Here is a 10,859-nt window from a genome sequence, read left to right as displayed (position 1 = left end):
TTCCTGAAAAAAAAAAAAAAAAGTGTTAGGGCATTTTGATGTCCCTTCTCATGCACTTACTGACTTTGGGGGCTTGTTTTGTTTTGTAGGGTTAATAACTATTTATATGACAGAAGAAAAAGATGTCATTCCGTAAAGGTATGCTCTTTCTACAAGTTAACTTGTTTTTATACCTGGTGAAAGATAAAGAGGTATAACGTAGGTTTTCCCTATCTATTTCAGTAAACATCATCATCTTGGTCCTGGCTGTTGCTCTCTTCTTACTGGTTTTGCACCATAACTTCCTCGGCTTAAGCAGTTTGTTAAGGAATGAGGTTACAGGTATGGGAACATTTACTAATAAAGCCTTAGAATCTGTTGAGGACCTGGTATTCTCTGTGTTGCACATCCTAAGTTGTTCTTCTTCTGGTAGTACTAGCAGTTGTTTGTTAAGGGTTTGATCTGACAGAATATTCCTTTTCACCAAATCAGAGGCCTTAGGAGAGCCTCTGAGGGCTGCCATCTGTTCACATGTCAGCAGGACAGGGCTTCAGAAAGTGAGGGTAGACAAGTGTCCTTGGTGTTTGATGCCTGCTCTAGTCACTAGAGTGTCAGTCTAGTTACTTTCCTTCAGCTGTGCGGCTGCATCAGTGGGACTGTAGCAATAAAAGTTTTGTCAAGTGATTTTTAAAAATCACTGTGTTGTATAATGCATTGCACAGTATATTGAATTAGTTGTTCATACTGTTCTCCCTTGGTATTGAGGAATGTTTGAGGCTTGAGTGTTTGTCAAAAATCATTTTTGGATTGCCACCCACCATAGTTGACCAGAGTGAGAGACTATAATAGCTTTCCCCTGACTTTCACAGAGTGCTCTGATAGCATGTTTTATCACGTGTATATATGTATGATACATATAAAGTAATGCATGTTCCTAGTAGGAAAGTTTATAAAAAAGAGAACAGCGGCCAGGAGCAGTGGCTCACGCCTGTAATCCCAACACTTTGGGAGGCCGAGGTGGGCGCCTCACAAGGTCAAGAGATCGAGACCATCTCAGCACTTTGGGAGGCTGTGGGCAGATCATGAGGTCAGGAGTACAAGACCAGCCTGGCCAACATGGTGAAACCGTGTCTCTACTAAAAATACAAACATTTGCTGGGCCTGGTGGTATGCACCTATAGTCCCAGCTACTCGGGAGGCTGAGGCAGGAGAATCGCTTGAAACCAGGAGGCGGAGGTAGCAGTGAGCCAAGATCACGCCACTGCACTCAAGCCTGGTGACAGTATGAGTCTTCGTCTCAAAAAAAAAAAGAGACAACAGTATTCAAGCTCCATGAAGGCAATTTGTGTACTGTTTTATCTTCTGTGCCTATGGATGGTGGCTGATACCTATAGCTGTTCAATAAATATTGGTTGAATGAATGATTTCGTTGCCTAAAGTTAACTTATTACATTTTTGGCTTAGTACCTTCCAGTTTTTTCCTACATATCTTTTTTCTGTACAGTTGAGATTGTACTATATATAAACTGTACATTATGTGTTTTTCTGTATATCAAAAGCATGTCACTGTGATGGTAGAAACTCTTCATACATAATTTTAATGTCTATTAATTTGTTTCCACAGGATAACATCTTGTGGTACAACAGTTTTAACACTTTTTGATGGCAGCCCTACAATAGGAAATACATTACATGTAGCACATGTACATACATATGTATTTACTTATTGGCTGTCTATCCTCAGAAAGTTAGGGATGTTTTATTCATGGCTGTAACCCCAGTGCCTAGATACTGCCTGGCACATAGTAAATACCAGGGTTCAATGAGGAATTAAAAAAAAAAAAAAGGCAAGAATGTATATAGGACAGTACTTGCAGTTTCCTTGTGTGATACACTATATTTTCTTTGGTATTCTAATTCAGTTTTCTTTTTTTGTAAGATGGAATTTTCTTCTTGCTTCCCAGGCTGGAGTGCAATGGCACGATCTTGGCTCATGACAACCTCTACCTCCCGAGTTCAAGTGATTCTCCTGCCTCAGTCTCCCAAGTAGCTGGGATTACAGGCATTCACCATTACACCTGGGTCATTTTGTATTTTTAGTAGAGACGGGGTTTTACCATGTTGATCAGGCTGGTCTTGAACTCCTGACCTCAAGTGATCCATCTGCCTCAGCCTCCCAAAGTGGTGGGATTATAGACATGACTCACCACGCCCGGCCTCTACTTCAGTTTTCTATTGCAATCCAGAAACTTTTTCTGTATAAATTGATTGTGACTCACTCAATTGGTTTCATGCCTGCTTGTGATTTGTGACTTAAAAAATACTTAGTTTGCTGCTACTTTTCACAATTTAAATAAAATTCTTTCTTTTGATTATGTTTCAGATTTTGTCCTTAGGAAACTCTTGATACAAATTGCCACAATACATTCTAACAGGTTCTGTTATTTTCCTACCAGTAGTGTATCAAAGTGCTGTCAGCCTATTTTAAAAAATGCTTCCTCCACTTTTCCAAAAGCTTGTTTACATACAGGGAAAGTTTCAGGGCTATATGCTTCAGTTTAATGGGGGAGAATGAGGTAAATCAGTACCATAATTCTTACCTTCCCTTTTTCCATGTCTTGGACTCAAAAGCCCATGCGATTGTATCACAGTGCCTTCCTTGTGTTTTCAGATTCAGGAATTGTGGGGCCTCAACCTATAGACTTTGTTCCAAATGCTCTCCGACATGCAGTAGATGGGCGACAAGAGGAGATTCCTGTGGTCATCGCTGCATCTGAAGACAGGCTTGGGGGGGCCATCGCAGCCATAAACAGCATTCAGCACAACACTCGCTCCAATGTGATTTTCTACATTGTTACTCTCAACAATACAGCAGACCATCTCCGGTGAGCTCTGCTTATGTGATCCTGCTTCTAGACGATGATCTAGAGCAGGCCAGCTGCCAATCCAGGAACTGTTTTTCTGTGGTTTGTATGTTGTTTTTACAATTGAAATTGTGCCACCAATAAACTGTACAACTGACATATTTTTTTAGGATTGTATATGAGCTTATCCCCATAATAGGAGAAGTGATACAAGGAGCTCATGCCAGAAAGTCAACTGTCACTCTGCACTGTTAACCCCACCTGACGTTGTTTTGGTAATAATACTTTCTCAGTGAAGGGATCAGTAAATGTTGATTTATAAGTTACAGGTTCCTTATTTCATGGACATGTTCTGAGCAGCTCTGGTCTAGAGTGGGAAGGGACTTAGCAACAATGGCAAGGTAGTGTTGTGAAGCTGATCACAGGCTGATCACAGGTCCTGATCCAAATCCTGACTTTCCCCAGAGTGATCTGGGGAAACTTGGATAGTCCAATCCGTTTTGAAAATGAACTAAGACTTATAAAACTTACTCCAAATTTGTTGGTCTAACAAATTAACCAGTTGTCAAATTTCTAAAACATTTTCGTCCTTATGGCCTTCTCCATGGTTCATATTTAGTTTTTGAAGCTGTAAATTCTGAACTCATTTAAAATACAAAACAGAAGCTGTATAAAAATAGACTACAGAAATAACACTAAGTATCCACAAAACGCTGATTTGAAACTGACCTAGAAAAAATGTGCAGTACTCCTTTAGCAAACACTTTTTTCTTACAGGTAGTGCCTCAGACTTGAGTGGTAGAATTACTCAATGAATTAAGAAGTCAGTCTGTAGATAAGAGATTACTCTGTTGGTAATTAGCTTTCGCTACCATCACTTTGACTCCTTTTCTTCACCGGTGTATTTATTGGGTTAAGAGTTGGATGGTCTAGGTGGTGATGAAATGTTCTTAATTCTGTATTGTATTTTTCTAGAGTAGTTTTAGTGTTATAATTACTATGTAACCTTGGTTCAGGGAGGGACTTTGGTGGGAATAACCATCACTTCAGATGAGGAAACCAAAGCTCGGAGATAAAAGGAGCTTGTAAACACCTATTTGGTCCATAGGGTTTCTTTTGCATTATTCCCTCATTGGTTTGGAGACATTATTTGAAACTAAAATTTAGTGTTTTATCTTCATCAGGTCCTGGCTCAACAGTGATTCCCTGAAAAGTATCAGATACAAAATTGTCAATTTTGACCCTAAACTTTTGGAAGGGAAAGTAAAGGAGGATCCTGACCAGGGGGAATCCATGAAACCTGTGAGTTCCATGCATCCTTCTTTGTACTTGGCAGTATTAGGAAATAATGGAATACCTGGGTATCTGTGGATATAGTGCAGATAGTTTCCTGGGGACCAAGCCTGGGTGGTTCTAAGAGTCCTTTCTTCTCCTGAATGGGTACTGAAAGCATCCTAGGAGTTTCTATGTAAATAAAAGCACAGCCAGTGCAGTATCCTATGCCAATTATTCTTTCCTTTTCCAGTTAACCTTTGCAAGGTTCTACTTGCCAATTCTGGTTCCCAGCGCAAAGAAGGCCATATACATGGATGATGATGTAATTGTGCAAGGTATCAAAAATGTTACCATAAGTGCTGTTCTCCACCCAGATTGAGTACAATTGCTAAATAAAACAATGGGCTACAGTGGGCTATAGTGGTTGTTTTATTTACGGTCTTCTATAAAAGGTCACCATAGGGAGAAGTGGGAGTAACAGGGAACTCTCAAGGCAACTGAAATATAAATCTTAACATCTTGTCTATTTCAGGTGATATTCTTGCCCTTTACAATACACCACTGAAGCCAGGACATGCAGCTGCATTTTCAGAAGATTGTGATTCAGCCTCTACTAAAGTTGTCATCCGTGGAGCAGGAAACCAGGTAAATTGCTTACCACACATCCCTCTTCCTACAATATCGTTTATTGGGAAGAGGTTGCAAATTCAGGGAACTCTTTTGCTGCAATTTACACTCACTCCCCAATCATTTCATCACAAAACTCAATCCTGCTTTTCTGTAGACTTCTTCATGGACTTGACAGTCTAATTGTTCTTCTTGAACATCTGATTTAATATGTCAACATCTAGGTTCCTATTCTAACTTGGAATTTCAAATATCTATTATCTAATCTGAAGAAGTCATAGTTTAACAGCTGTTTTCTCTACTGGCTATAAAATTTGTATCTATTCTGTTTGAAGCAGTAAATACATATATCCTTCTGTGTTTTTAGTACAATTACATTGGCTATCTTGACTATAAAAAGGAAAGAATTCGTAAGCTTTCCATGAAAGCCAGCACTTGCTCATTTAATCCTGGAGTTTTTGTTGCAAACCTGACAGAATGGAAACGACAGAATATAACTAACCAACTGGAAAAATGGATGAAACTCAATGTAGAGTAAGTATGTAACTGGCCGAGCTGTGAAAAGACGGTTGTATTTCAGTTCCGGGAGTTGTGACTAACAGGAGTTAGTACTTTTCACTAACATTTGTTTTCTGTCCCACCAAGAGAGGGATTGTATAGCAGAACCCTGGCTGGTAGCATCACAACACCTCCTCTGCTTATCGTATTTTATCAACAGCACTCTACCATCGATCCTATGTGGAATGTCCGCCACCTTGGTAAGTAGAATTAACCAGTGGCATAAGCTAGTAAAGAATTGGTATCTAAAGAACTATCCTCAGGGATAGGGTATATTCTTTGTTTCCCTTAAGTTTTCTGCACAATTTCACACGGCACAATGATGTGCCTATTTTTGTCTCAAATATAAGGTTCCAGTGCTGGAAAACGATATTCACCTCAGTTTGTAAAGGCTGCCAAATTACTCCATTGGAATGGACATTTTAAGCCATGGGGAAGGACTGCTTCATATACTGATGTTTGGGAAAAATGGTATATTCCAGACCCAACAGGCAAATTCAACCTAATCCGAAGATATACCGAGATCTCAAACATAAAGTGAAACAGAATTTAAACTATAAGCATTTCTCAGGAAGTCCTGGAAGATGGCATGTATGCAAAGTAACAGTTGCTAGGCTTCAATGCCTATCGTAGCAAGCTATGGAAAAAGATGTGTCAGCCAGGTAAAGATGACAAACTGCCCTGTCTGGAAGTCAGCTTCCCAGACAGACTATAGACTATAAATATGTCTCCATCTGCCTTACCAAGTGTTTTCTTACTACAATGCTGAATGACTGAATGACTGGAAAGAAGAACTGATACAGCTAGTTCAGCTAGCTGGTACGGATAATTCAAAACTGCTGTTGGCTTTAATTTTGTAACCTGTGGCCTGATCTGTAAATAAAACTTAACATTTTTCAATAGGTATCGTATTTTATTCCAGATAACTACTTCCACTCACAATGAGATGAATTGTCTTTTTATAGAATTTAGGGATTCCAAATTGCCTGGTTTTAATACATGTTCACAAAATTTACACAGCTCATGCATACCATAACTTACACATATTATACATAGAAGTTTAGCAGTCTGCTTAGAATATTAAAAAAAAAAAAACAAAAAAACTCATAAAAAAAAGACATGGTTCTGTTACACATAATCTGTACTGAAGTCATAAGCATCATCCTCTTCAATCATTTTATCCAAGATAAAAGACCTTGTAGACTGTTCACCTATATTGCAGGAAAATAAAAAGAGATTTTCAAAAAGTCAAAGTGATTCTACACCATGCTGCTTTGTTAGAAGAACCCCTTTTGCCGGCCTCACCTGCTGTAAACTCCTCAGACAGTGCCTCCCCTGTCTCTTCTGCAGCAAACATGCCTGAGCTCTTTTCCTGTGTGACAAAGAAAAATGGTGCTGGATTAGTAGCCCTTGTCTTGCTTATTTAATCCAAGTAGTTATGTACCTGAAAAAATTTACTCTTTGGAGGCACATATAACGGGATGTGCAAAATTAAGGCTAATGGATCACAAGCCTCAAATATTTCCTATCTTCAGTTCTTCAGTTCTTTCTCATTATGTATTATAATGCTAGAAAACTCGCTTCAGTTTTTTTTTTTTTTTTTGAGACGGAGTCTCGCTCTGTCGCCCAGGCTGGAGTGCAGTGGCCGGATCTCAGCTCACTGCAAGATCCGCCTCCCGGGTTCCCGCCATTCTCCTGCCTCAGCCTCCCGAGTAGCTGGGACTACAGGCGCCCGCCAACACGCCCGGCTAATTTTTTTTTTTGTATTTTAGTAGAGACGGGGTTTCACCGTGTTAGCCAGGATGGTCTCGATCTCCTGACCTTGTGATCCGCCCTTCTCGGCCTCCCAAAGTGCTGGGATTACAGGCTTGAGCCACCGCGCCTGGCCCAGTTTTAAACAACTCATAGAGGACACACTTACATCAACTTCTTCATCAATAATTTCCTGGTCACTGTCTTTGTCATCCTCCTTCTCCTCCTGCTTCCTTTCTTTCCGTTTTGGCAATTCTTCACGTATGTCCTTTTCTTCTATTATTCCATTTGTCAGACCGGAAGACTGGAAAAGGATGCTATTGGCCAAATGAGGACCCTTGATGGCTAGGGAAGAAACAAAGCCCATGTAAACAGATAAGACCTCTATTGGCTTGTCAACTGATGAAGACAGCAGTGACACACAATTCTCACCTTTTATGCTCTGTGCATTGTTCTTTTCCAGTTCTTCCAGATTGAAGTTCCTTTTCATGTCTACCACAGTACTCTCATTAAAATATGGAGGAGGAGTCCAAGATGTAGGGGTACGGCAATAGTAAGCTAATGAGGCACTGATATTAAAAATAAGATGTGTCAAAAGGAGGTTTATTCTAGTGGTCACCAAAATGCCAACAGAAAAGAAAGCTTACCCTGTCCACTCAGACCACAGCAGTTTGGCAGCACCTTCAACATTTGGGATTCCACCTTTTTGGTGCATACCTCTTCTCTGAGCAAGCATAGTAAAAAATTCCAGAGAATTCCTGTAGCCTGGGACAGTATATTTCAGTACTACCTTAAAAAACAAACAAAAAAAAAGAACTTCATCTGACATGTCAGAACTTTAAAAAACTTCCAAAATTTTTCTACTGAAAATGCTTATGATGAAAGAAAATGGCTCCAAGGAGCTCATGAGAAGGAGTTTTTACCTGTCGAGCATCAGCCTGGGCAAGGATGGCACTGGCAGCCTCCATCGGTTTTACTACTTCAATACTTGCTGGACTTCGCAGAGCAAGTGCAGAGGAGGAATTAAGCGGAGATACGATGAAGCTTGGACTATCTATGATTGTGATCTGTTTGTCCAAGGGGACAACTTGCATGCTCCTGAAAGAAGAGAGATGGAATTGATGGGGGCATTGGTTTATTTGGAAGGTAAGAGAACATGAAGCTCAGGGTTGGATTGAACAGACTCAGCACAGTCAGTCAGATCCAGTTTATCATCATTTGCTTCACATTTATCTAAAACTGTAACAGCATACCCAACTGTTCTAAAGAGAAACACTGCATGTTACAGCTTATACATTTACATCAACCAAAACACATGCTATTTCCTTTGCTATAAATACGCCACCTTCTGGCCGGGTGCAGTGGCTCACGCCTGTAATCTGGGAGGCTGAGGCAGGTGGATCACCTGAGGTCAGGAGTTCGAGACCAGCCTGGCCAACATGGTGAAAGCCCTGTCTACTAAAAATACAAAAATTAGCTGGGTGCCTGTGATCCCAGCTACTCAGGAGGCTGAGGTTGCAGTGAGCCAGGATAGCACCACTCCAGCCTGGGAGACAAAGACTCCCTCTCCAAAAAAAAAAAAAGATTTAGGGCACGGTGGCTCATGCCACCCAATACAAGTGTAATCCCAACACTTTATGAGGCCTAGGTGGGTGGATCACTTAAGGCCAGGAGTTTGAGACTAGCCTGGGCAACACAGTGAAACCCCATCTCTACTAAAAATACACAAACTAGCTAGGTGTGGTGGCAGCCTTCTAGCTGGCAAATTTTTATTTATTTCTCAAGGCCAGGTTCAAACATCACTTCCTCTGAGGGAGCTTTCCTCTCTATTTGCTTAACTTGTCTTTCAAACTAAATTGTGAGCAGCTGTCCCACTCCAATCAGTTTTTCCCCAAGCCTAGCACTGGCTTAAATCTCTTCTTTCACCAAAAGCTTTAAAAAAAATTAGTCCAGGTGCGGTGGCTTGACCTGTAATCCCAGCACTTTGGGAGGCCAAGGCGGGCAGATCAGCTGAGGTCAGGAGTTCAAGACCAACCTAACCAACACGAAGAAACCCGTCTCTACTAAAAATACAAAATTAGCCAGGTGTGGGGGCACATGCCTGTAATCCCAGCCGCTTGGGAGGCTGAGGCAGAAAAATTGCTTGAACCTGAGAGGTGGAGGTTGCAGTGAGCCGAGACTGCACCATTGCTCTCCAGCCTGGACAAGAGCGAAACTGTCTCAAAAAAAAAAAAAAAGAAAATCACCTTCCTTGAGATAACCAAAATAAAACAGTGTCTCACTAGTAATATTACAATTATGGACACCTCCATTTACCTTGTAAGCCCCATGGATACACCAACATTACACATCTGTTCTTGTTTTAAGCTATTGATAATGCTGCTTTTCCCCACATTTGGGAAACCTACAAATAAAATGGGAAATCCAGATATAAAAAGCATTGTATGTTGGCATGCGTGAAGTTTTCACTGCCTAATTTTCCATTCCCCTGATGTTTAGGGCAAGATCAGAGTTGGATCTCAGTGTCTTCACTTCAATACTAAGGCCAATTTTAGTTTCATTTTTTGCACAAGTAATGAAAAGGCAGGAAAATACTGTAAATTCAAACAAACCAAGAGCTTTTAGAAACCAGCTTCCTACAGTAATCAGTTCCAACAAAAAACCTGAATCCGGAGCATTTGTGTAAGTTTTCTTTTTCTCCTTTCTCTTGAGATGAGTCTCGCTCTGTCACCCAGGCTGGAGTGCAGTGGCGCCATCTGGGCTCACTGCAAGCTCCGCCTCCCAGGCCATTCTCTTGCCTCAGCCTCCCTAGTAGCTGAGACGACTGGCGACCGCCACCATGCCCGGCTAACTTTTTGTACTCTTAGTAGACGGGGTTTCACCGTGTAAGCCAGGATGGTCTCAATCTCCTGACCTCATCACCCACCCGCTTTGGTCTCCCAAAGTGCTGGGATTACAGGTGTGAGCCACCGTGCCCGGCCAACAGTTGCGTAAGTTTTTTTCTTTAAATTGTGTGTGGTTATGTGCTTTTAGTAAGGTATAGGCAAGAAGCTAGTATTTGAGTGAGCCTTTTACTTGACAACAACTCCATACACTGCTGCTTGGGCACTTGGAGAGCTGGCTAAACTTCTTAACTATTTCAACAATTAAAAAGTAAAAAGTAATGAACTGAAACTCACCAATTACTCCAACCCGAATGGCTTTGCCACAAGTCTCCTGAAAACCTCCAAGAAGTTTCCAAAGGCCCTCTTTCCCAAAGCAGACTTCACTTCTGAATGGAGCAGCATTCTTCTTTGCCTTCACACGCTAAAATTCCAAATAGTTGGATTATTCTGGCAACTTACCTGAAAAATTATTTCAACAAACCCCAAGCAATCAGGCTCCAGAGCCCAGCTCTTAAACTAACTACACTGCCTTTCAGATTATCTCTGGCTGAAATCAGAGTTGGATCTTGTAATTTTTCATTTATTTAAATCAAGATTTTGTACACTCATCATATTTCAACCCAAATCTGAAAGAACCACATATCTTACCACTAATAAAGGATACCTTGGTTATCTTCCCTTTATCCTTCGGTTTTGTTGAGGCTCTGAACACCACTGTTGGCAATTCTTTCTTCAAATAATTTAGCCAGCTCTCCAAATTCTCCTTTGGTACCAGATCTGATAGGAATTAGAAACAAGACATTTGCGGCCAGGCGCGGTGACTCACGCCTGTAATCCCAGCACTTTGGGAGGCTGATATGGGTGGATCACGAGGTCAGGAGATCAAGACCATCCTGGCTAACACGGTGAAACCCTGTCT

At 41.0% G+C, this 10,859-nt stretch overlaps 2 protein-coding genes across 7 annotated transcripts in view; one reads left to right on the top strand and one right to left on the bottom strand.

Annotated features, from left to right (window-relative positions):
• The window catches only part of GLT8D1 (glycosyltransferase 8 domain containing 1), a 12,201-nt gene extending 5,994 nt beyond the window's left edge, over positions 1–6,207 (top strand). For all 4 annotated transcript variants that reach the window (XM_011958869.1, XM_011958865.1, XM_011958868.1 and 1 more), the window contains 9 exons: positions 90–138; positions 223–321; positions 2,651–2,864; positions 4,028–4,145; positions 4,369–4,453; positions 4,651–4,763; positions 5,113–5,279; positions 5,391–5,503; positions 5,654–6,207. In XM_011958869.1, coding sequence (XP_011814259.1) covers positions 123–138; positions 223–321; positions 2,651–2,864; positions 4,028–4,145; positions 4,369–4,453; positions 4,651–4,763; positions 5,113–5,279; positions 5,391–5,503; positions 5,654–5,844 — 1,116 coding nt within the window. In that variant the 5' untranslated portion in view covers positions 90–122 and the 3' untranslated portion in view covers positions 5,845–6,207. The remainder of the gene's footprint in view (positions 1–89; positions 139–222; positions 322–2,650; positions 2,865–4,027; positions 4,146–4,368; positions 4,454–4,650; positions 4,764–5,112; positions 5,280–5,390; positions 5,504–5,653) is intronic.
• The window catches only part of GNL3 (guanine nucleotide binding protein-like 3 (nucleolar)), a 9,553-nt gene continuing 4,889 nt past the window's right edge, over positions 6,196–10,859 (bottom strand). For all 3 annotated transcript variants that reach the window (XM_011958872.1, XM_011958871.1, XM_011958870.1), the window contains exons 7-15: positions 10,605–10,717; positions 10,235–10,361; positions 9,372–9,459; positions 7,979–8,153; positions 7,703–7,845; positions 7,488–7,624; positions 7,225–7,400; positions 6,609–6,675; positions 6,196–6,514 (exon numbers count right to left, since the gene is read on the bottom strand). In XM_011958872.1, coding sequence (XP_011814262.1) covers positions 6,432–6,514; positions 6,609–6,675; positions 7,225–7,400; positions 7,488–7,624; positions 7,703–7,845; positions 7,979–8,153; positions 9,372–9,459; positions 10,235–10,361; positions 10,605–10,717 — 1,109 coding nt within the window. In that variant the 3' untranslated portion in view covers positions 6,196–6,431. The remainder of the gene's footprint in view (positions 6,515–6,608; positions 6,676–7,224; positions 7,401–7,487; positions 7,625–7,702; positions 7,846–7,978; positions 8,154–9,371; positions 9,460–10,234; positions 10,362–10,604; positions 10,718–10,859) is intronic.

The sequence above is a fragment of the Colobus angolensis genome, unplaced genomic scaffold (assembly GCF_000951035.1).
Source record: "Colobus angolensis palliatus isolate OR3802 unplaced genomic scaffold, Cang.pa_1.0 Scaffold477, whole genome shotgun sequence".
Lineage (NCBI taxonomy): Eukaryota > Metazoa > Chordata > Mammalia > Primates > Cercopithecidae > Colobus > Colobus angolensis.
Note: the sequence above shows the minus strand (reverse complement) of the source record. Positions and strands in the feature narration are given on the sequence as shown.